This window comes from Bidens hawaiensis, unplaced genomic scaffold, assembly GCF_021521415.1.
Source record: "Bidens hawaiensis isolate Kalapana, Puna unplaced genomic scaffold, B.hawaiensis_p1.1 tig00014466_1, whole genome shotgun sequence".
Classification (NCBI taxonomy): Eukaryota; Viridiplantae; Streptophyta; class Magnoliopsida; order Asterales; family Asteraceae; genus Bidens; species Bidens hawaiensis.
In genome coordinates, this window is record NW_027492259.1 from 573,214 (window position 1) to 598,385 (window position 25,172).

Sequence of the window (25,172 nt, forward strand, 5' to 3'; positions counted from 1 at the left end):
TACACAACTAAAAGAATAATTTTATAAATTCAAACGGAAGAAAAAAAATATGTTGATAAATGAATCACAATTGGCTGACTATTGTAGTCCAAATAATCTCGTATCATAACGTGTCTGGAATAATAGTAACTAGTGAAACAAGAAGACTTGTACATACCACGGAAGGAACTTACTCCATCTCTAGTCTCAAATACGGAAATCGTGAGTGTATCCCGAAGTGTTAGATTTTGAAGGATTCTTAAATGTTTAATTGAAACTGAATTTAAATAATTAAAAAAAAAACAGTTTCTAAAAGCGGAAGTCTATTTCAGTCAGTAGTTTGTCTTCCAGACACAACACAAACCAATCCAGTTCATCACCGCCGCCGCCGCCGCCGCCGCCATGTCCCACTCCTCGACCACCTCGGACGTCAACCTCAACCTTAAACCCCACAAAAATAACCAGCCACCACTCACTGTCCCGATCGGCTGCGCATGCTTCCGCCTCTTATGCCACGGCTCCCGCATCGGCGGCGTCATCGGCAAGTCCGGCCACGTCATCAAACAATTCCAACGCCAAACCACCGCCAAAATCCGCGTCGATACCCCAAACCCTAACTCCGACGACCGTGTCATCACCGTCATCGGCAACACCCAACTTAACAAAACGATGTCGTTTACCAATAATAATATTAATGAGCTTAGTTATCAAGTGTCAGCTGCACAAGAGGCGTTAATTAAGGTGTTTGAGCGGATATTGTATGTGGCTGCTGAGTCAGATGGAGGGGATTTGGCATCGGGAGGCGAGGTGTCGTGTCGGTTATTAGTCGATAAGAGCGTGATCGGTGCGGTGATCGGGAAAAAGGGGAAAGTGATTGAGAAGATTAGGAAGGATACCAGGTGTAAGATTAGGGTTTTCGGTGATGATAAGATGCCGTCGTGTGCGTTGGATACTGATGAAATGGTGGAGGTTAGTGTTTCGTTTCGATTGCAATTTGCATGCCAGGTGTTTGTGAAAATGCCTAAATGGAAATGTTATAGGGTGTAGGAACTATCTGTTTTCGGTAATATTAGAACATTTAATGCGAAAGGTGTGTGCTTTTTGTCGTAAATGCCAATTCTAGCTAAACATGTTTCTTTCATAATTGGTTATTTGGTTTAGGGTTTGCTAATATTTACCAAATGTGAATAGCGTATTACGGATCACTATACGTAAAACTCTCGCGCCACTCGTTAATCTTTGAGGAAGAAATAAAGTTCTCGGGTTTCTTTGGGTCCGGGACCAATCGAAGCTAAACTTGATTACATGGGAAGAGAGGTGGTCGCTTAATATTATGTTTTAGGAAGTTGTTGTTTGGTGTCTTTTTGTTTAGTTCCAGTGGTTAAGTTCTGTCAGCTTCCTTGTGTTTTTGCATGTGAATCTTTGGTTCTCGGGGTGTTTTAATATTAAGTTTCGTTGGCCGTTCAAAAAAAACATGGGATGAACGACTTGGACGTTATTTGTTAGACTTGCACCTTTTTGAGGACATGATCGGGATAGGATTTCTTGGAGGCCTCGGATTAAGGTTATGGATTTTTAGGAGAGTGTATAGAACTTGTTTTATACGTTATTGACCGTTAGCTCTATTTTTTTTTTCATTTGCGTTAGCCTTAGTCTTGCCTTGGCATGTCTTGATGTACAAACTTGTAGGGTATAGGTACTTTAGTTTAGAGGGTGGTAATGCCTTGTTTCTTGTCGCTTTGCTTCATTGTTGGTTGCTATTCTTTTATCAACTTTATACGCTACCGATATTTTACTATTATCATTGTGTGCGTCTTGTTTGGTTGTTGTTTTGAGGCTTATTGATACGAACCCAACTTCTCTACGGGCAGGTTTTAGGGCCGGATCTAAGGGTGTTGAAAAGTCTCGAGTTTGGGGAGATAAAAGGGTGAGGATGCTGAAGAGTCTAAGTAACCGCATTATAATTAATAGAATTAGGTCTATTTATATGTTCGTGTTTTAGTTAATGGATCATCGATGCTTATGTTTATGACTTTACTTGGTTATTAAAATCCTTGTAATGGAGATCTAATCCTTCTCGAATTGGATTAATTGGAGAAAAGCCCATCTCGAATCGGGCCAACTATCCTTTAGTTTCTTGTTTAAGTTTTGGTTTCTATCACTTATAGCTATTTGATGTCACCTGATTTGCTATTATGTGCCTCTCATTGAAAAGTCTTTGGAGCCCCGGGGGGGGGGGGGGGGGGGGGGGTCTCACAGGGAGCAGGCTCTCTACCCTTGGGGTAGAGGTAAGGTTTGCCCTCGTCCTACCCTCCCCAAACCGTACCATAGTACTGCTATTTAGGGATGGTACCGGTACCGACCGGTCCCGAAATTCGGAAATAGTTGGTATCGGTACCGAAATGTTCGGTTCGGTACCGGCATTTCGTGAAAAATTCGGGAAATACCGGTACCGTACCGATACCGAAAACTCAAAACTTGGTACCGATTCGCTACCGACGGTACCAAATCGGTGCCGAATTCGGGCATTTTACAATTTAGGTACGTCATTTTTGTATGTATATATAAGGTTACAATTTAGGATATATACATGGAAACATAACCAAATACACTAATACAGTAACCTATTTAATTAAGAGACAAAACATAACAAATTAGACGAACTTTATTGCAGATCGAGGGTGATATTTTGGCCATCAAAAAAGCACTTCTTGCTGTCACCGGTTGCCTTCAAGAACGCTCATATGCACATAAAGCAAAGACGGTTTTAGGTGGACCCCATCATGCAGTTTCCCAGGAGACCATAATTAACGGGCACACAGATATCTCCTCTGTATCTTCAGATGGTGACACCTGTCCACCTCAGCAGGAAATAGTTTTCAGGATGCTATGCTCCAGTGATCGCGTGGGCAGTGTGATAGGCAAATCAGGATCCATTATTCAAGCACTTCAAAACGAATCCGGTGCTAATATAAGCTTCAGTGGTCCAGTTGCTGGCTGTGATGAACGAGTGATCACTATCACTTCTAAAGAGGTTTGCTATTAATATGTTATACATTGTTCATAGAATAAGTTATGTCATATGCTGTTGTTTTAATATGTTTGTTATTATTATAGACACTAGAGTCACGGAACTCGGCTGCACAAAATGCTGCAATTCTTGTTTATAGTAGGATAGAGACATCATCATCAAGTGGTGTAGTGGCTTCTGCTAGACTTTTGATTTCACAAAACCAGATGGGTTGTTTGTTGGGGAAAGGCGGGTCGATAATTGCAGATATGAGGAAAGTAACGGGTGCGGTTATAAAGATAGTTGGTGACCATCAAGTCCCAAAGTGTGCTCTTGAGACTGATCAAGTAGTGCTGGTGAGCTCTTCTTGCCTTCATTTCTGCTTTTCTTTTATTTTTTCGTGTCAAATTTGGTAATATCTCTTAGTGTATGCTGGGTGCTGGGATGGGCTGGGCCACCGCAAAGACTTTTTATTCTTTTTGTTGAACCCTGTAATTTAATCCGTTTGACCTGTTGTATACGAGCCGAACCCGAGCTCCACTAAGCTCAAGCTCGGCTCGTTTAACTTACAAGACCTTATGTTTGGCTCTTTCAAGCTCAATTTTTAAAGCTCGAGCTTGGCTTGTGAGTAGTTTTCAAGCTCAAGTTAGGCTCATTTATTATTTATTAATCAGTTTATATACATTTTTAATTTTTTTATATGTATATTTCAGCTATACTATTGATATATAGCATTATCTATATCTTTTTTGTTATTTTGTCACAATTATTAAACATACATCTATTATATAGTATATACATGAATATTTAGTATATTAAATAAAAAAATATATAAATAATAGGCCCAATTAGCCTCATGAGACAGCTTGAGCTTGATTAGTGAAGCTCATGCTTGTTGTGTTTGCTATGCAATAAATACTGTACATACATTTTTTTATGTATATTTTAATTATATTTTATGTATAAGTTGTATATATTGTTTAGTTATATTAATCATAGTTTCATATACGTGCATTTTAACATATTAAATAAAAATCATATAATAATAGGCTCGCAAAGCAGCTCAAGCTTGATAAGTGAAGCTTGGACTCAGGCTCGTTTATCAAACAAACTTATTTTTAGGTTTGAGCTTGGTTAAGCTCTGTTCGACTTGAACTTTTAGCTTGACGATCTTGAGTAGATCACGAGCGGCTTGGCTCATTTACACCCCTACCTGTTAAGATAAAACGTAACTGAAATGAACCCTTTTTTTTAATTTAATAGGGTGAAACTGCTGCTTTTTGTAGTTAATTTTTAATATTTTCATGCACATTTAATCTCTATTGTGTGTGCATACGTTTGCTTTTCTAACTATGGATTAAATGAACCATCTTTATTTAAAGATAACAGGAGAGTTCGTAAATGTACGAGACGCGCTATACAGTGTTACTGGCAGGCTGAGGACACACTTTTTTTCCAGTAAAATGTTAAAAAGCCATGGAATGAGGGGCCCACATGCAAACTTACCTCGGGATATGGAAGATCTCAAATTGTCAAGTAGCATCGAACATCCTGCAAAACTGCATTCTCAGGTAACATTTTATTTCTTTATATTATCATTCTCATATTTTATAATTTAAATCATGTTCATGTAACCGGTTGTAGGTAAGGAATGGTGATAAGGCATCAACTTCTGTTAAAGGCGGTACTGAGCTGATAAGCAGGTTTGTATATATTTGACTTTTTTTTTTTTGACACCTGACTGTTGTTGTGATATTTGCAGTGGGGGTAGGCCGGCTATAGTGACGAGTATGAGTGTGAAAATTGTGGTACCTCAAAATGTTATTGGTCGGGTTTATGGTGAGAATGAAAGCAATCTAACTCTTCTAAGACAGGTAACTAACAAGCTAACTAACTGCTTGCATGTTTAATAATTTTATATGTATTTATAATTATTTTTTTTTGTGTAAAACCAGATTTCGGGTGCAAAGGTTGTAGTGCATGAACCACAGTCGGGAACAACCGACCATATTGTTGTTATATCTGGTACTCCTGATGAAACACAGTCGGCTCAGAGCCTCCTTCAAGCGTTCATACTTTCTGACCAATCATGACATAAAAAGGAGGCTTTACAAACCGCCTTCGGTTAGTCGAAGTCAACATGTTCTTTTGTATTAATATACTTTTGTGACCAATCCTGACAATGACAAGGATGCTTTAGAAGCCGTTTTTTGGTCAAATTTCCTGCTCCCTTTAGTCGAGGTCACCGTGTTTTTTTTTTTTTCCAGGTAATGGGATTAGTATAGGTAGTAGTTGTATTGTAATTTAAAGCAATTTCTTTTGTATGCTCATTTGTTGGATACCACTTTCATTTTGAGCACTAAAAATGCAGCATAATTGGAAAGTGGAGCAAATGTGCAATCTACAATTGACCAATATTGAAGAACATATGGTATTATAACTTCATAAGCGTGTCGCTTAACGTTTTTTTTTTTAACTCTTTTATGTAAAGTTAAAATTGCTAGATTTGGGTTATGATCACAAACGCCAGTCTTATCGTAATTTATTAATTAACCATGAACACCCATGTGATCGATGTGCTTATGTTCACGTAAAACCCTTGTGATCGAATCGCAGCCATCTTTGCGATCTCGTTATTTACCGTGTGATATAATCATCCAACATGAGTGCGTACAACCTTTTATGGTCACTTGTTATCCATGTGACTATCCCCTTAATCGTTTATCATCCTTGTGATCATGTACAAGTTCACCAGCTTTTAACCTACAACACGTTGAAAATAGATAACATACATAGATTGCTCAAGTAAATACATATGCTTCCATATTGCATATGCATGATGGATCACTCACCTATACACATGAATGTTTCCCTAGAATCGTTTCATATTTTAGCTTAACAATCTTAGTTCATTTTCACTTCTTGGTGTCAATGACTCAGGTATTGCTCAATAATCCACTGCGTCTAATTGGACATCACCAACAACGGTGGCGGATCCAGGATTTTTTTCAGGTGGTGCCCTTCTTTTAGATGTTTTAATTTCACGAAGTTGGATATAAAAATTTTGGGTCAGTTCGATAGTTCGGGCAAAGTTCATTACATAATAAAAATACAATAAAATAATAAAAAATACTACATCCTTAGAAATTAAAAAACACATAATATAAATACAATGGTCTTTACGAATTAAAAAAAATTGCTTATAGTTGTTCCCAACGGGTCTTCATCTTTTGAAATCGTTGCATTACATCTTCGACCGAAACTTGTTGGAGGAATTTCCTTTCAATGTAACAAATGCAAGAATCGTTCATGTATCTGTCACCCATCCTAGGGAGAGAGCGGCGCTTGTAACTTTGTATAATTGTAACAATTTTGTTTTATAAAACTTTAAATCTAAAAGGCTGCATTAAAAAAAAGTTTTAAAAAAAGTGATGTAGACGGGAGTTGGAACTATGACCTTCAATTAACAAAACTAGTATCTTATCGCTAGACAAACCACTTATAAGGTGAAGAAGATGGTTCCTTCCTAATTTATAAGGTGGTTCACTGTATTATTTTTTTATATACCAATAAACTAATATTACAAAACTCCGGGGAAATACTCATTTTATATGTGGATCCGCCAATGACCAACAACCACAAGTCACAACCTGTCAAAAACTATCAACACTGTCAACTATCTATCACCGGAAAAATCACCATTGTCGTTGATTACCATCACTAGCTGTCATCTATCACTACCACTATTCACTCATGATATGAAATAACTCAAAATGGGTTCTAAACATATCCCGTTGATTTGATGGTCAGGCTCACTGATATGACTTACTAGGTTTTGCTTTTTATGCTCGCTCTATTAAGAAAGTGTTTAGTCAAGTGAACTCCTATTGGCTCTAATTCGAACAAGTGGCTCTAGCCAACTAACTCGAACCAGTGGCTCAAATTTATTTCCAAACCAAATTCAAAGAGGCGAAGAGCTACAAACTCATGGTTATTAGTTAGTTAAAATAGTATTGGATAATTGAATAGTAGAATATAGTGTTTTATGTTTCACATGAAAGTGTAATAATTAAGAAATTAAGATTCCAACATTTTACATATTTTGGATGCTCATCAAAATTAATAAATTTAAAAGAATTTTTTTAAAACACGGAGTGGACACTGTGAAAATGTTTTTTTATTATTATTGTCTTTGTCAAATGAACACCGTCTCGGACCTCGATATATAATAAATAAAATACGTTTTGTAATATTTAAAAAAAAATTGTAGTTTTGATTTTTTCGGAAAAATAGTTCGGTATGATGCTGATAATGAGGGGTGTGCAAGTAATAAAAACCGAACCGAATTCTTAAAATTTTATTATTTTTTATTTAAGTAATTTATAAGAATTTACTAAATATGTAACTCAAATATTTGTTGTTAAATGTATAATAGTCTATTAATTAACAATTAATAAAATTGTCTATATCTAAATTCATTATTTTTGACCAACTTTTTTTTCGATCTTAATTCTCGACCTCAAATGACAAAAACCAAAAAATCCGAAACCAAACAAAAACCGAAAAAACCAAAGCCGATGAGCTTCAAAATATCCAAAAACCGCACCAAACCACACACCCTGAGTGATATGATTTCGACACCCGTACCTATACCAAATGCCCATCTCAAATTGGGGGAAATCCTCCACCTCCTCATCCGTATTCTCATATATCATATCATCCTGCCCCAATTAGGGCTCACTTTTCCCCCTTTCTTAATTTAATTCACACCAAACCCTAACTCCAATTCAATTCAAACCTTATACATATAATCATAATAATCCAATCCACCATTACAAAACCCTTCACAATTCCATGACAGAATCCAATAACCCCACCAACAATCAACACCATCTTCATGCATCCATTTACGATTCCGTCAATTTACACCACCACCACCATATTAACAGCAGCAACGATAACCAACAACACCACATGGTTGATGACGTGATTGTGCAGGAAGACGATGACGTGGCTGCTCCTGCTGAAGAAGAGTCCATTGATAACCCTAATCATATGCAGTATCAATGCCATAATAATAATAATAACAATAATAATAATAATCAGCACCAGCAGCAGCAGCTTCATGGGTTGCAGACTGATGGTGGGATTGGGGACATGGGTGTTCCGCCGCTTTCGTTGTATGCCCCGGATGCTGAGATTCAGCCCGTTAATGGCGCTACGGGTGCCGATCAGCTTACGTTGTCTTTTCAGGGGGAGGTTTATGTCTTTGATGCTGTTTCGCCCGAAAAGGTCGGGTTTTTATTTGTTTGTAGTTTGGTACTGGCTTTAATTATGTAGTTTTTTATATTGCATGTATGTGTAGATTGATGTAGTTCTTGATCTGTTGTTAGTTTATGAACTAGGGAGACAGTTAACCCATGTTTTGCGGCGGGTGGCGTGTGTTATATACGTTTTGTATAGTTTTGAAATTTATCGATAAAAGAAAATGAAAGAATACAAAAAAGTAATCAAAAACAGGGGTGAGAATAAACCGGGTAAGACCCGTGAAACCAGAACGGATCAGACCCGGTTATTTACATCAGGGTTGGGTCCCGGCTCCTGAGAATTTCACTAATGGGTCTAGGTCAGGTCTCGTGGGTCTGCCCATTTGCACACATCTAATCAAAAAGGAAAAAAAAAGTTTCAAAAATATATAAAAAGAAAACTCTAATTTTTAATTAATAGAAAAAATAAAAATCGGTGGCTCAAGTGAACTAAGAGGGTGCAAGTACTGTACATTCTGGTTTCTAATAATAGAGATATATAATATTTTACAGGTGCAAGCCGTGTTATTGCTCTTAGGTGGGTATGAAGTACCAACTGGTGCCCCTACTTTAGGGGTCCCTCCTCAAAATCACCGGGTACGAGTTGATTACCTTAAATTATCCAAATTCCGGCTTTTGACTTGTTTGATTTAGTTTAAATGGGTCTTTTGTGTAAATGTCTAGAGTTTGAACGAATTTCCCGCAAGGTCGAGTCAACCGCAAAGGGCTGCTTCGTTGAGTCGGTTTCGAGAGAAGAGAAAGGAAAGATGCTTTGATAAGAAAATCCGTTATAGTGTACGGAAGGAAGTCGCCTAAGGTATTAAAGCTACTACAGTTTATGGGATTGTTTACTTTGTTTGACTTTAGTTGACCCGGATATCTGTGTTTATACTACCAGAATGCAGCGTAAGAAAGGTCAATTTACATCATCCAAGGCGGTCTCTGATGAAACGGGCACAGCTACTTCAGATTGGAATGGTGGTCCTGCACCAGATGAAGAAACAATGTTAGTAGCATTTTGGTTCATTTTATTAGCTTATTTCTTATCTTTTAAATCATATTATTTTCAATCCGGTATTCTTCTGGTCACTTATTTCTATTACTTATTTGCAGATGTAGACACTGTGGAATTAGCTCAAAGTCAACTCCAATGATGCGTCGTGGGCCTTCTGGCCCAAGGACGTTGTGCAATGCGTGTGGGCTCAAATGGGCCAACAAGGCCTGTATCTAGATCCCTCATTATGTTTCCGTTTTGCCTATAATGTGATGTTTGACTTTCTCTTTGTGGATATTGTTTGACTTGTGCAGGGAGTTCTACGCGACCTTAACAAGGTTTCAGTGACAGGAGCTCCAGACCCGACAGGAAAGACTGTTGAGCAGGTATGCGCGCATGCTTTTTAAATTTCAATATACCATAATCTCCTTGGTGGAATCTTGATGTCGCTTGGGCTTCTTTACAGAGTAATGGGGACGTGAATGACGCGGATGCTGTAAATGTGAATGCTTTGATGGTGGTTTCTAATGGAGTAGATGGTTCCGTTGAAGGTAGGTGAGGAGGGACTTTTGCAGCCGGGTGTTAAAGCAAAGGGTGTAAAATAAGAGATGTCGAGTTCAGAGGAGTCGTTACAAAGATTGTAGAGGTTGTATTGTTGTTACAGTATTATTAGAGATTTGTGATTTGAGTGTTTCACATTTTCTTTCTTTGATGCTTAGAAGACTTTGTGAAGTCTATCAGGTGGTTTTTTTGGGGGATGTATATGCGTTTTGTTACATAATCGCGTCTTGTTTGTTCGTTTACGTTCAAGGTCGTTTTTTTATGTTTGTCCATTAAGGTTTGTTTACATTTCATCAAAGTAATACAACTGGGTTCCTTTCGGTTAATGTATCATAACAAACTAAACCATGTCCGAAATGAACCTAAGATGTCGTGCTTGAAGTTGTGTGGTTGGAATAATAATGGAATACGCGAGAAAAACTAAAGAAAAACAGGGGGGGTGGGGGGGGGGGGGCGTTCAAAATAATATTGAATTTAAATAAACAATTGGAGACCCTAAAAGGGGCGAAGCACCAACTTGTGGGCGATAGCTACAATGTGGCGCTTGGATGCGAGTAAGCGAGCCATCTGAGAAGTGCCTAAATTTGGCTCAGCTCAGTTGATACTGAGCTACTTGACTCGGTCGTCAGTTCACTCAAGCTTTGGCTCAATTATACTGAACTCCAAATCCAAGTGCTGATGCGGGACAACTCATTGGCTTAGCACAGAGCAATTAGTACCGAGTTTGGATCGGCTTTGGGCCTTGCTGTTGATCTTTCACTCAGTTACTGTTGAGCTACGAGTCAGATCGATTACCTCTGATACTTGTGCATTGTTGCTGTGGATCTTTGATGTAATTTGCTTTGTTAACGGAATTGTACTTTTTATTATTTTTATTATTTTAGTAAAAAGAATCTGTTTTCTTCAACTTAAAAAACAAATTACAAACAATTTCAAAATGAAGAAAATAAAGAATTCCTTATATATGTTCTTGTTTATTTGTTTGATTAAGGTTAAACAAACAAGGACCCATTTGAACTGTACCGCTTCACGTAATCATGTGAATCCATGACGGTCTCTAAGCAAAACAATGCACTTACCTAATCTATGTATTGTAATGAACATCAAAACAATGACTACTAAAGACCTCGACAATGTTAAAAAACAGAAAAGCCCTTCACGTAAATACTGGTGCAGTCAAACTTATGGCACGAGTATGTAACCAAACAAATCATGTATTTCCCTTGTGTAAAAGTTCTTTCTTTTTGAGAGCTTATTAATCAATTGTAGGATAAAGACCAAGAAGCGAACTGCGACCATTGCCATTGGATTCTGCATTCCCATAGAACGGAGACTGCAGCTCTCCTGAATGATTAGACTTACGCGATCTCTGGTTCTTTGTGGAACCAGATGAACCGCTACTTGAAGTATATAACGATGATGTTGGAAGCCCGTGAATCTTTGGGAGACCCGTTGAATCATTATTCGCCAAGCTGTAACCCCTCTCCACAGTTTCTGCTTCTAGTGGTAGTTCATCCAATACCTATAACAAAAACAAAAACATAAATAGAAAACACTATCTTTGGAGAGAAGACGCATGATAAATACGAGTGTAAACGAGTCAAGCCACTCAAGCCTAAAAATAAGCTTGTTTAATAAACAAGCTTGAGCCTGAGCTTCACTTACCAAGCCCAGTCCATCTTGCAAGCCTAAACAATTGTTTGATTAAAACACGTGTCTTGTCCATTTGTTTATGTATGTTTAAATGTTCATGCAAATATACATTATCAAAATATTATTATATAAGATTATAATAAATAAATACATAAATAATATATATTATGTTACATATAAAAGACGTAATTAAAAACTATATAAGAAATAATAAATATTATATAAATTAAGTAATTATTACCAAAAAATATACAAGCTGAGCTCGATCTTGAAAAGCAACTCACGAGCAGAGCTCGAGCTCTTGTAAATCAGCCCATTCACAAATCATTCAAATTGTCACCCGTACATTAAAACTTACCACATAAGCTTGTTGAAGAACACGCAGCCTTTCACGAATATGTTTTCTCTTTGCCGCAATTTCAGCAGGTTCTTGCAACATTTGCTCAAACATGTCGTCTCTGTTCACAACATACAACAAACACATACATTAGATATTGATAATAGTGTTCCTATACATAGGCATATAAGGGCTCTTTTATTTCTTACCTGTACAACTTCCTGATGAAGACATTGTGCAACTCTCTTTTGGTATGGTTAACCTGATAGTGGATCAAAATATACAGATTGTTAAGACACTTATGCATATTCTTATATACGATTGTTTTTTAAATAACTAGTGAGATAATAGTTCACATGATCATTACCAGAAAGTGCATAATAGCCTTAGGCACAGAGTCCTCAATGTTCTTTCTAACAATGTCATAATATGACCTTAACAACAACTTTGTAACATGAATCTCAATAGCCTCCTGATCTGAATGAGCATCTGAGGGCCTCAAAATCGTAGGGGGCTGTTTTGAAAGTTAAATAGTTACTACTTATTAGCAACTTTATTCTACATATTTGAGTTTATAATCAATGAAAATAATATTCAAATACCTCTCTTAAATGGATCAGAGAAAATGCATGTTCCATAGCCTGAATTGGTTCACTAAACAGCTTGTTTGCAGGGTTTTCTTTGACAGAATTACGACCATCAGAACCGCCAAAAATAGATGAGATTCCCCAACTTGTGCTTCCTGGAAAAATAGATTAAAATAATTCACAAAACGATGCTTTTGACAAGTCCAAGGGTTTCAAAGAAAACGCTTACCAGCAGTCGGTTTCTCAACCTCACTAACTGCTTGAGTCGCTGGTGGATTCTGCTGTAAGAATAAAATAATTAAAACAATTAACAAAAATACCAGAAAACCCTTTAAAAAGATATTAAAACTATTGAGCATCGCATATAGGCTTGTAAATGAACCGAACAAACACAAACACTTAAAACAAACAAACTTTATTGTTCACGTGCATTCGTTAAAAAAATGAAAATATTTGTTTATGCTCATACATTAATGTTATAAGCGAACTGTTCACGAACATAAATGAACAGAAACGGTGTCTAATTAAAGTAAAAGTGAATATCCAAATTAAAGTTTACAATACAACTACTCTTATATGATTGTTCCTAAAAAATAAGTAACGTTTTGAAATATGAAAATCAATTGATTTGAAATTGATAACAGTAAAAAAATTGTTTGCATCAACATTTAAAACAACCTAAAACATAAACAAACAAACGAAACATGTGTTCATTCGTTTAGTTAAATGAACAAAATGCTTCGTTCATATTCGTTCAATTACTAAATGAACGAGTGTAAATGAAATTCCTGTCAAACGGTTTACTGAAGGTTCAATTCGTTTACAGGCCTAATCGTATGTGCTAATCAAATAGACACTTATAAAAAGAACCTGCTCTGTGACAATCCCATTACTGCGGGCAAGAATTGCGCGTGACTTGATACCTTTGTCAGATTGTGGAACTTTTTCAATCTCCACCCCATCCTACCAATATTAAAAGAATGTAAACAAATATTCAATAATAAACAGTTTGCAATTGACAGCAGATCATAATTTATATACCTTTTGCCTCGGTATTGTTCCGGTTTTAGAAGATTTGACTTGCTGTATGGCTATCTCTACAGCTTTACTCCCGCCAACAAAACTTGGATGCGAAGTGTTTATGTAGTCCATCTACAACAAAGGGGTAATGAAAATAATAACAATAATAATAACAGGTAAGTTAACATTTGTGTAAATGTGTACTTTATACCTCCATATCAACCAAGTGTGTAATCATAGTCTGTGAAGGTTGAAGACCTTCGCGTAAGAAATTCCCAAGAACATCATCGATTCTTTTTCTTAGAACAGGAAACCTCTGCAACTCATTGACCATACAGCGGTGGCTCATCTGAAACAAAAATAAATCAATCATCAATTCATTAAAGCATGTCATTGATTAAGAGATGGATTGCAGAAGTGAGCATTTACCTTTATCAACTCGTCATAAATAAATCTTGCACACTGAAGGCTTGGATCTACCAAACGAGCAATTTGTCTTCTAATTAGAACTTCAAATGGAACCTGCATGTGCATGTTAAGAATCAAAATTAAGCCCCTCATAACAGCATTACATTTACATAAAAATAAATAACTACATATAGAGAGGAGGGTTCTAGGGCAAACACGATTTTTGAAAGAACACAAAGAACAAGCTAAATCATTCATTTTTTTTCAATCTTAAAATATATTCAAGTAAAAGAAAAATGGTTAAAATGCAATGTTTATTCATCTATCCTGAAATTATAAACAAAATATGAACAGATTTTGTTTACTTATAGAACCTAAAAAAAAATTAAACGAATTAATATAATGGTTCCATGCTTGCATAGCATACATTTGTATGTAAACATTTTTAAACGAATTAATATAATGGTTCCATGTTTGCGTAACATAGACACTTGTGTGTAAGAAGTAAAAAAAAATTAAAAACATTTGTGTGTAAGAACTTAAAAAAAATAAATATGCGAACCATTAATATATTAAAAGAAATCAAACATTCTAGGTTTGTTCATGTGCTCCGCAAAAATTTAATGTTTTGTAATGGCCATCCCTATATGTATATGTTGTTGGGTTCGTAGGCCTTGTTGGCCCGGTTTATTATATGAAGTCAAAAGAGGAGACGGGTGTGGGCGGTCGGGCCCAAGCCCGGCCCGGTTTAGATTTCTTGCATAATAATTTACTAACCCTAGTTCAGTCTCTATATAAACAACATTATGTACTTGTAATATTTTGTCACTCAATAAAGATATACCTAGTTGCCACCCGTGGACGTAGGTCAGTTTAGACCGAACCACGTTAAATCCTCGTGTTCGTTTATTGCTTTCGTGTGTGTTCAGTTTCGTGTGTGCGTTTAATCCTAACAAGTGGTATCTAGAGCTTAGGTTCGGATCACGCGAAGAACACGTTGAACCAGCCGAGTCGCCGCCAAATCATCCAGCCGCCGCCACCCTACTGCGCTAGGGTTCCGCCGCCGCCGTCGCCGTACGACTCTCGCCGCTACAACAGCCGTTGTCGCGCTCGTTGTAGTTGTTGGGGTTTTTTTTTTTTGTTCCGCCAAAGAAAGAAAACCCACAGCCGATTCAATTTGCAATCTTAAACCAAAAAGTCAAACCCCACCTTTTGCAATTAATTGATCAAATATTATACCACATACATCAAAATCGAGGAGTGGACGATTTTTTTTTTTGGTGTAATCTATATTAGTTCAAGGTTGCTATTTGGGTGGGAGTTCTTTTATCAGTTTTAATATAGCAAAGAACAAGTCTAGATTCTATTTTTGTTGAAGAACAGTTGTTAAGTCAGAAGAATCATTTAAAGAAACGGAGAACCAGTGCCAACCGCGTTTGTCAGGTTTTATCGTTTCAGTTTAAAGTTTCTGTTTCTGATTTACAGTTCGTATTTCTGCGTATAAATAGGTTGATTTTTAACAGAGTTCAGTAGAACAGTTGTTAAGTTCATGCTCGGGCCATTGTTGTGTCTGTCTCTGTTTTATCCAGTTTTTCGTTTTAGTCATTGCCATGGCAGAAGACAGAAAGGTTTCGATACAGAAGTTTGACGGACAGAAGTTCGGTTGGTGGAAGATGCAGATTGAGGCACTACTTTGTCAGAAAGACTTGGATGTAGTGTTCGAGGATGAAAAACCAGAAAAGTTGTCAGAAGCAGATTGGAAGAAGTTAGACAAGAAAGCTAGGGCTTGTATTACATTGTCGTTGTCGGAAGATGTGGCGTTTAACGTCATGAAAGAAACCACAGCCCGTGGTATGATGTACGCACTATCCAACATGTATGAGAAGCCTTCGGCAGCGAATAAGGTCTATCTTATCAGAGAGCTAGTGACAACTCGAATGAAAGAGGGTGGGTCAGTTACAACTCATATCAATAATCTTAATTCGATCTTGTCCCGCTTAGTGTCAGTTGACATTAAGTTTGATGATGAAGTCCAAGGCCTCTTGTTATTATCCTCTTTGCCCGACAGTTGGTCGCAAACAGTGACTGCAGTTTGTAGTTCGTCTACAAATATTACTTTCGATGGGATTCGAGATCTGATTCTGGGAGAAGATTCAAGACGCAGAAGTTCAGGTGAATCATCAGGCAATATGCTAGTCACAAAAGGTAGAGGTAGGGGAAAACAGCGAGGCAGTGGGAGCAGGAAGAGGAGTCAGTCTAAGACTCGTAAGGATATTGAATGTTGGGGTTGTAAAGAGAAAGGACACTTCATGAATCAGTGTCCGAATGGTAAGAAAGAGGTGAACGTTACAGAAGACGACACAGATGACGGGGTCAGTAGTGATGAGGCTTTGGTTTGTAGTGTTGAGAGTAGCTTTGATGCTTGGGTGATGGATTCTGGTGCATCGTTTCATGCCACTCACTGTAGTGAAACGATGAAGAATCTTAAATTTGGGGATTTTGGAAAGGTTCGACTAGCGAATGATGATATTTTAGAGGTTACGGGTATGGGAGACGTTGATTTGATAACTTCAGCCGGTACTTCTTGGACTTTGAAAGACGTGAGGGTTATTCCAAGTTTGAAGAAACGTTTGATATCAGTTGGGCAGTTGGATGACCAAGGGCACGATGTTAAGTTCGGGAATGGGCAGTGGAAAGTAGTCTCGTGGTTGCTCGTGGCAAGAAAATGGGTTCGTTGTATATGGTCGATATGTCACCGAAAGGAGTGGATCCAGTTTTGGTGAAAGACAAAGTCCGGTTCACAGAATCTCGTGGGCAGAAGAAGGTTCGTTTTGCAAGAAACAAACCCAGAGCCAAAGTGAAGATTCAGGATGAACGAGCTAGGAAGGTTAAATCAGTTGGGGGACATCGTGACAGTGGGAGCACATGTCGTGTTTCAGTTACAGTTCCAGGTCGACAGTGGATTAAGAAAACCAGTATTCCAGCTGTAAAAGTCTCTCCAATGAATTACTTGCTGAATATGGAGAGTGTTTGTTCTCAGGTTATCTCAGGATCCGGTAGTTCGTTACAGTGGGAGCCTGTAGGGACAGAGAACGGGTCAGGGGCAGTTTCAGCCATGACTGACGTGTTGGAGCTCCGGGGAGCTTCAACGGGCCTTCAGGTTAATTGATGAGAAGGCGGTGGCAACTAGAAGAAGTTTAATGTTCAGATTACAGAAGTACAATCAGGAGTGCAGACGAGAGTACTCAAGGCCTCCGAGTGGGAGATTGTTGGGTTCGTAGGCCTTGTTGGCCCGTTTTATTATATGAAGTCAAAAGAGGAGACGGGTGTGGGCGGTCGGGCCCAAGCCCGGCCCGGTTTAGATTTCTTGCATAATAATTTACTAACCCTAGTTCAGTCTCTATATAAACAACATTATGTACTTGTAATATTTTGTCACTCAATAAAGATATACCTGGTTGCCACCCGTGGACGTAGGTCAGTTTAGACCGAACCACGTTAAATCCTCGTGTTCGTTTATTGCTTTCGTGTGTATTCAGCTTCGTGTGTGCGTTTAATCCTAAGTGTGCGTTTAATCCTAACATATGTGTGTAAGTGTGTGTGTGTGTGTGTGTGTGTGTGTGTGTGTGTGTACAAGTATACAGAGTAAGACCTACTTCAGGCACAAATAATGCAGATCTAGGGCCAGTTGCATTCTGTATGGCAGTTCGGATGTCCTCGTCAGTCAAATCCTCACAAGGATCAACTTCCTGCAACAGTAAATTAATATCAGCTTTGCAGCGTAAGAAATGGTTTAACGTATCCCAAGAAGGGATAATTTATTTATCAAATGGTTTAACATATCTGATGAATGCCTTACAATTAAATTTAATCATTGCAAACTCACTTCAACAAGCAATTTAACAAGCAAAAAGAACTGCACAGCACATAGATAAACAATTAAGCACGCACCTCCAAACTCTTGACGAATATTGACTGAAATATATAGTGTATCCTTGCTCCTCCTGATAACTCAGATGTTGACATCTCATCATTCTTCCCCTCAATCAACAAAGAGAATGCTGTTAAGAGGAATCAACATGAGATACAAAATCCGATAAAATATAAAATAAAACAAATACCAAAAGAGATGTGTCACCTTCTGAATACTTTGAGAGTATGTTTAGAAGAAGAGCTCCCATACCAGCCTACATATCATTATGATTAAGAAGCAACGGTCAAAAATCAAAACCCCATTTAAACCCATGTTATTTTTCAGAAGAACAGAATATATACTTTTGACTCTGTAATCTCTCCAAAACTAGCATGTTCTTTTGCTACTTGAGCTAATTCAGAGTTAATACGCTTCTTCAACCCTGGTAGCTTTGCGTTGATATGTTGCACCAAAATCTGCAAATAAGACACGAGTGAATACGAGGTTAGACAACTCATCAGAAATCAATCTGCAAATTTATGACAATACGTATCTCCCAATTAAGCAATCAAGACGCTATTGCTAGCAAAATGTTCTAATGTGCTCTTAAGTCTCACCTGGTTTAATTTTTTTGCCAGTGCTGGCACACCACAACGATCTGCAACCTCATTATACACCTATACATTATGACATAAGTTATTCCAGTCAAATAAAGATTTAGATACATTAGTCAAATGTAGAAGAAAATGATGTCATACCGGGCGACTGCGAAAGAATTTCTCCTCAGCCACTAAGGCATCCTTAATAGATCGGTTGAGCATGATATCCTGTTTTGAAAATTGTGACAGCCATTGTGAGCCTTTAAGCTTTTTATTTAGTAATCTTGATACACTGCTTAAATAAGTAGACCAAGACACTTACTTCTTGGCTACGATTTACAACACCAACATAGCCAAGTCGAAGAGGAATCACTTTTCCAAGCAAAAAGTTTCTAGCATCTGTACCTCTGTCCATAATATCCAACTAAAGCACCAAAGCGACAACATAAGTCAGAATGAAGTGTGTTAAATAACGAAAGAGAAATGAAAAAAACAAGAATATGACCTTTGTTATAACTCCAATTGTGCGGTAACCTGACAGCACAAAAAAGAAAAAAAAAACTGTGTTATAAAAGATTGACTTGATTAACAAATTATTCTGCTTACAAATGGTATCATTGTTTACCATCAGGATCTGCATTTCCAGCAATCTGAAGTGCGTCTGAGTTGGCAAGATCAGAGTTTGCTGGTGTGACAGCAAGGATTAAACAGCTAGGAATCTTAATGTATGACATTATCATTGTCCTGATACGAGCTTCAATGTCAGAGGGCTGATCACCAACAGGAACTTTTGTTATACCCGGTAAATCCACCAGCGTGATGTCTAGTACATTAGGTGAAAAGATCTTTAAACGGATCTGTTTGTCAGAAACACCTTTGTTTCCTCCTGCTTCCCTGTTGGTCTCAGCCTAGAGTATCCAGGTAAGCAACTAAAAAGTCAGTGATCAAGCATCTTGCTTCAAATAAAATAGTTCTTTACGGGCATGCGACATGCTTCAAATAAAATAGTTCTTTACGGGCATACGACATGTCTACAATTTTCGGAAGTGAACTTATATCTAAAACAATAAATGAGACAGGCAAAAAAAAAATAGTGTATGTAACCTTAAAATAACAAGAGAGAGAGAGAGAGGATTATTTTCTATATTATTCTGGCTTTCTTATTATCATATCAAGTTAACCCAAAAAAGGTCTTTAAATAGAACAACCTGAATCAACATAAATCGAACCAGAGCCAACATAAACAATGGTAGCAACTAAAACAGTATTATGATTATTTAAGCCACTGAATAGTTCAATTGTAGGTTGTCAAAATCATCAATCTCAGATATTGAATTAAAGCTAAAATAGACACCTAAATATGAAAATTAATAACAAATAAGTCATGACCAGTTAAAAACTCAGCTTCACAAAATTTCCTTAAGAAAAATTGGATTTAAGGCATAACAAGTAACCTTTGTTGAAACTAGTGAATAATAGAGCTGAGAGTAGTTATATCATTGTGATATAGCAACTTCTCCCCATTGTAAAGTTAGCACATTCTCAAGCTACCAACTAAACAATCATCTGCAAACTGTTACAATACTAAGGGAGTAAGAGTATTGGATTTGAATCAAAAAATTCATTGACAGGCTACCAATGGAAATTGTAAAAAAACGATCTAATGTTTGACAGGTTGCCAGTAGAGGTAGCCAAAAAAAAAGATAAGCCAATGTGTTAGCAATTTTATGCTGTTGCTTACTCTAGTTCTCTTCTAGATAGTTTTAATAATACTTCTCACAAATTTAAACAATACCCTAACTTTCAGAACTATTGCTTTAAACATCATTATTTTTTCATTCAACAAGATTATGATATTAAACTAGTCTTAAAATAGTTCATTTATTTATTAAGATATTGCTTCTCTCTTTGTTTCCTACTCAAATTACAACTTACAAGTTAATGTTCAATGAATAAACTGTGCATTTAGTAATACAACTGGCAGATTCTTAGCTACGGGACAAATTTTATCTATGCCAAGTGATTCATATTATCTACACCAGCACCGATCACATTGAATTCAAAACACAACTTATGTATACAATGATGTACCTCAAACATCCATTATCATATAGTGCATCTGCCAAACTATCCCTTGTTTTGAAATCCATGGATAAATATTCCAAACATTTAATACCACAGATACACTTATAACTTACAACTTATAATCATAATAATACAACTGGTGGATTCTTAGCTTGGTGACTATTTTTCTTTATGCTAAAATTGATTCATATTATCTAGTATCTATATTCTATATAACTTATGCATGCAACGATATGCCTCAATCGTGCATTATTCCAAGCAGGTAATGTTGTTTTGCAATCCATAAATTAATATTCTAAACAAATAATATCACAGATACACTCATAACTTATAATCATAACATAAAGTATAATAAGTACCTGAATCTCTCTACAAATTTCATTTTCATAAAATCTCTTTTTTGGCACATGTAAAAACTCGCCATACTCCTCACCGGTAGATTCCATACTCCATACTTATTTGTTATTTATAAAAAATATTGCTTCTATCTTTGTTTCACTCAAGTTACACCTTAGAATTTTATTTTGCCATGAATAATATGTGCAGCTAGTAATACAACAGGTAGATCCTTACCTATATGACAAACTCAATTGATGCCAAAATTAATTCAAACGATCTATACCAACACCTCTCTCACTGAATTCATAATAACTTATGTATGCACCGATATACGTCAATCGTCCATTATAAAGCAATGAATTAATATTCTAAGCATATGACATCACAGATACACTCGTAACTTATAATCATAACTACATACAGTATAAAATTAATTCATATGATCTATATAAGTTACTTTGGCATGAATAAGCTGTGCACCCAGTAATGCAACTGGTAGATTCTTAGCTAGAGGAAAACTTTTATTTATGCTAAAATTCATTCATATGACCTATATTCTATATAGCTTGTGTATGCAATGATATACCTCAATCATCCATTTTTCCAAGCAGGTAATGTATACACTCATAACTTATAATCATAAAAGATACAGTATTTTGCAATCCATAAGAAATTTAATTTGGCATGGATAATATGTGCAGCTAGTAATGCAGCTAATAGATTATTGGCTATGTGGCAAACTCAATTGATGCCAACATTAATTCATATGATCTATACCAACACCTCTCTCGCTAAATTCTGAATAACTTATGTATGCAATGATATACCTCAATCACCCATTATGAAACAATGCTGTTTTAAAATCAATGAATTAATACCCTAAAACATTTAATATTACAGATACACTCATAGCTTATAAACATAACAACACACAGTATAAAACTGATTCATATAATCCATATAAGTTACTTTGGCATGAATAAGCTATGACCTAGTAATACAACAGGAAGATTCATAGCTAGAGGAAAATTTTTATTTATGCTAAAATTCATTCATATGACCTATATTCTATATAGCTTGTGTATAATGATATACCTCAATCATCCATTTTTCCAAGCAGGTAATGTATACACTCATAACTTATAATCATAAAAGATACAGTATTTTGCAATCCATAACATAAGTATTGCTCCTATCGTTGTGGTTACACCTTAGAAATTTAATTTGGCATGATAATCTGTGCAGCTAGTAATGCAGCTAATAGATTATTAGCTATGTGGCAAACTCAATTGATGCCAAAGTTAATTCATATGATCTATACCAACACCTCTCTCGCTAAATTCTGAATAACTTGCGTATGCAATGATATACCTCAATCATCCATTATGAAACAATGTTGTTTTAAAATCAATGAATTAATACTCTAAAACATTTAATATCACAGATACACTCATAACTTATAAACATAACAACACACAGCATATAACTGATTCATATAATCTATATAAGTTACTTTGGCATGGATAAGCTGTGCACCTAGTAATACAACTGGTAGATTCTTAGCTAGAGGAAAATTTTATTTATGCTATAATTCATTCATATGATCTATATTCTATATAGCTTATGTATGCAATGATATACCTCAATCATCCATTATTCCAAGCAGGTAATGTATACACTCGTAACTTATAATCATAACAACATACAGTATAAATTGTTTCACAATCATAAGTATCGCTCCTATCTTTGCGATTACACCTTAGAGATGTGACAAGCTCAATTGATGCCAAAATTAATTCAGCTAGTAGATTCTTAGCTATGCGACAAGCTCAATTGATGCCAAAATTAAATCATATAATCTATTTAAGCTAGTAATTGTGCACCTACGTTTATGTGGCATGAACAACTGGTAGATCCATAGCTAGAGGACAAATTTTATTTAAGCTAAACTTGATTCATATAATGTGTATTCTTCTATATAACTTATGTATGCAATGATATACATATACCTCAATCATCCATTTACAACATCACAAATACACTTACAACTTATAACTAATTATCATAACACAAACAGTATAAAACTACCTGAATCTCTCTCCGAATCTCATTAAAATCATAAAACCTCTTCTTCGGCACATGTAAAAACTCTCCGTACTCCTCAGCAGTTCCATCAGGCTTCCGCTGCGTCTGGAGAAGCTGAATCACGAGCGGCCGGCGCGTGCAGATATCAGACCCTCTCGGTAAGAAGTCACGGCCGACGAGAGCTTCAAGGACACTGGACTTACCGCTACTCTGGCTACCGACAACGGCGACCTGAGGGAGATCGAGTGTCTCAGAGGTTCCGATCTGAGCGAAGAGGTCCTGCAGCTTGTTGACGATAGGGATGACGTTGTGGCCTAGCGGCGCGGCGTCGGAGTTCGGTGGTGGTGGTGGTTGGTGAGGTGAGGATGGGATGAGTGGTTCGTCCGCCATTGATTGATTGGATTGGATTGGATTGGATTGGATTGGATTGGATTGCAGAGTGTGAAAGTGAAACGAAACCCTAGTGGTTGTGTTGGTGAGATTGTTGTATAGGGGGTGAATCTCGTGCCGCCCAAGCCAGAACGTGTCCAGAAATATCTACGGTTTGAATTTTGAAATGATATCATTGTATTATTATTTTTATTTTATTTTATTTTATTTTTTGTTACTTAAGAGAAGGTCTAGGCGTTATGTGGATGTGGCCAGCTGACGTGGTGGCGATTTTGCAGGTTTCTAATGTTATCTAGCGTGTCGAAGAGTTGTTATTGGGGTTGGCGACATAAGGGGGAAAGGGGAGGCGTTATGGTGAGCTTGTTGTTGCTTTTCGATGTGGATGATGAAGAAACACAAGTTAATCTTTAATAAGCTTAACCTAATATCTTGACCGATGATGGATAAACACAAATCTAACCCCTGGTGGGCTCAGCTTAATATTCTCTGGTGAGTCGATACTAACAATTGTTATGAATTCCGATGGCCACGACCTGCAAACCGAACACCGTGAGCTCGTTACGAGAAGAGGAATAAGGGGTCTTCTCGTAATCACCCTTCGACGTGAGAATCAGTATTGTAAGTGATGAGTAATTCTTAGTGAGAATGAGAGAATCAGGATCCCTTTACCGTTGATTTGCTCTTAGTATTTATAGCCGAAGGAGGGGAGAAGGATTGGGTCAACTGTCCACTCAATGGAACCTTCTATTCTCATGGTTGAGCACGATAATGGTTCCTGATTGGTTGGCCAGCTGGCGCCTGAATATCTCTGACGTGAGCAGGTACAGCACTAACCTTCTGTGATTGGCCCATCGTGCAATCATGAATCATCATTGGGATCTTGGCATGTGATTGATCTTTCCTTTCCCTTGTCACGCGTTGTCCTTTCCTGTAACGCCCTAGTTCCAATAAATGATAAATAAAATAAGTTGGTTTATTTTAATTTATCGTGTCAGGAAACGTAAATTTAAATTAATTAAATATTACGTAGATGATGGATAACATTAATAGAAGGTTATTGGACTTAAGCATGTTTATGGGCCTAAAAGACTTTGGGTTTTGCCTATTTAAATCGTAAAACCCTAAATCCATCGTTATCCTTATCATTTCATCATCACCTCCTGACAGATATACACATAGAGCATAAATCTCCTGTACCAACAATTCCAAATTCATTCATCTTTGCATTTATTCAAGATCCGATATTTAAGGTAAGTATATAATTAATATCCGTTTCTTTTATTTCGTATCTCGTCCCATCTTTGATCTAATAACAAAAGAACGAGCCGAAGCAAAACCGACATAAACGAACCCGTCTTAGACGAGGCTCAAATGAATCAAACAAACCAATAAATACATAAGTTCTGAGCTAGAAACATAAGCAAGCAATACAAACAATAAACTGTTACAAAACGGGTCTTCGACGAGACCCGGGTTACAACAGGTGCGGCCAACTTGGAACCTGAGCCCAGATCTGAGCCATACTGAATCTTGTGATCGAAACCCTTAGAAACCAAACCCAAACCGACCCCCGTCCGACCACCGATGAATACCCAAAAGCGGCCTGCAGCAGAACCCTCAGAATCCTCTTCGCGCAAACTGACCCATATTCGCATCTCGTGAGAATCCGCGACGCGAAACCCGTGCGACGCGAATTCTATGCGACGCGAATCTCATGCGAAGCTTGTATGCGAAACTGGCATGCGAAGCTTGTGTGCGAAATATTGGGTAGGGGACACCGGAATTGACTGTGGCGGCGGTTGTTAGTGAGAAAGGAAGAAGGAGACGGGCTGGGTTGGGTTGTGTACATGGGTTAAAGGGGAGGATAATGGTGGCGGCGGTGTGGCCGGAGAAACGTAGTGGCGGC

The 25,172-nt window shown here is 37.2% G+C and overlaps 3 protein-coding genes and 1 long non-coding RNA gene across 4 annotated transcripts; 2 read left to right on the forward strand and 2 right to left on the reverse strand.

The window, feature by feature from the left end:
* Positions 1 to 381: 381 nt before the first annotated feature.
* On the forward strand, positions 382 to 5,082 carry LOC143546824 (KH domain-containing protein HEN4-like). The gene is made up of 7 exons (XM_077038400.1): positions 382 to 948; positions 2,654 to 3,013; positions 3,097 to 3,345; positions 4,372 to 4,560; positions 4,634 to 4,692; positions 4,752 to 4,863; positions 4,945 to 5,082. The coding sequence occupies exons 1-7, from the start codon at positions 382 to 384 to the stop codon at positions 5,080 to 5,082; spliced, it is 1,674 nt and encodes a 557-aa protein (XP_076894515.1).
* A 2,761-nt stretch (positions 5,083 to 7,843) lies between these two features.
* Positions 7,844 to 10,037, forward strand: LOC143546806 (GATA transcription factor 24-like). The gene is made up of 7 exons (XM_077038389.1): positions 7,844 to 8,281; positions 8,809 to 8,892; positions 8,980 to 9,106; positions 9,187 to 9,301; positions 9,409 to 9,518; positions 9,608 to 9,675; positions 9,756 to 10,037. Exons 1-7 carry the CDS (start codon positions 7,844 to 7,846, stop codon positions 9,846 to 9,848), a joined length of 1,035 nt encoding a protein of 344 aa, XP_076894504.1. The 3' UTR covers positions 9,849 to 10,037.
* LOC143546807 (uncharacterized) lies at positions 8,958 to 9,354 on the reverse strand. The gene is made up of 2 exons (XR_013137656.1): positions 9,188 to 9,354; positions 8,958 to 9,107 (listed from the first exon to the last, which is right to left on the reverse strand). It is a non-coding gene; the product is annotated as an uncharacterized LOC143546807 (long non-coding RNA).
* An 829-nt stretch (positions 10,038 to 10,866) lies between the features above and the next one.
* On the reverse strand, positions 10,867 to 23,272 carry LOC143546828 (dynamin-related protein 3B-like). The gene is made up of 20 exons (XM_077038403.1): positions 22,880 to 23,272; positions 18,993 to 19,275; positions 18,873 to 18,901; positions 18,690 to 18,791; positions 18,527 to 18,595; positions 18,386 to 18,445; positions 18,131 to 18,244; positions 17,994 to 18,042; positions 17,807 to 17,916; positions 17,512 to 17,604; positions 13,877 to 13,969; positions 13,659 to 13,796; positions 13,469 to 13,579; positions 13,298 to 13,390; positions 12,657 to 12,708; positions 12,443 to 12,582; positions 12,208 to 12,354; positions 12,050 to 12,102; positions 11,862 to 11,961; positions 10,867 to 11,372 (listed from the first exon to the last, which is right to left on the reverse strand). Exons 1-20 carry the CDS (start codon positions 23,264 to 23,266, stop codon positions 11,106 to 11,108), a joined length of 2,490 nt encoding a protein of 829 aa, XP_076894518.1. The 5' UTR covers positions 23,267 to 23,272; the 3' UTR covers positions 10,867 to 11,105.
* Positions 23,273 to 25,172: the final 1,900 nt, after the last annotated feature.

Bases quoted from the DNA above. Each gene is read 5' to 3' on its own strand.
- LOC143546806 (XM_077038389.1), top strand. From the start codon at position 7,844: ATGACAGAATCCAATAACCCCACCAACAATCAACACCATCTTCATGCA. The intron at 9,107-9,186 runs CCTAAGGTATTA...TCTGTGTTTATA, and splicing joins TAGTGTACGGAAGGAAGTCG to CTACCAGAATGCAGCGTAAG. The intron at 9,676-9,755 runs GTATGCGCGCAT...GCTTCTTTACAG, and splicing joins CAGGAAAGACTGTTGAGCAG to AGTAATGGGGACGTGAATGA.
- LOC143546828 (XM_077038403.1), bottom strand. From the start codon at position 23,266: ATGGCGGACGAACCACTCATCCCATCCTCACCTCACCAACCACCACCA. The intron at 13,797-13,876 runs GTAAATGCTCAC...TTTTTGTTTCAG, and splicing joins TTTATGACGAGTTGATAAAG to ATGAGCCACCGCTGTATGGT. The intron at 13,391-13,468 runs GTATATAAATTA...TAATATTGGTAG, and splicing joins GAACAATACCGAGGCAAAAG to GATGGGGTGGAGATTGAAAA.
- LOC143546824 (XM_077038400.1), top strand. From the start codon at position 382: ATGTCCCACTCCTCGACCACCTCGGACGTCAACCTCAACCTTAAACCC. The intron at 3,346-4,371 runs GTGAGCTCTTCT...CTTTATTTAAAG, and splicing joins AGACTGATCAAGTAGTGCTG to ATAACAGGAGAGTTCGTAAA. The intron at 4,864-4,944 runs GTAACTAACAAG...GTGTAAAACCAG, and splicing joins ATCTAACTCTTCTAAGACAG to ATTTCGGGTGCAAAGGTTGT.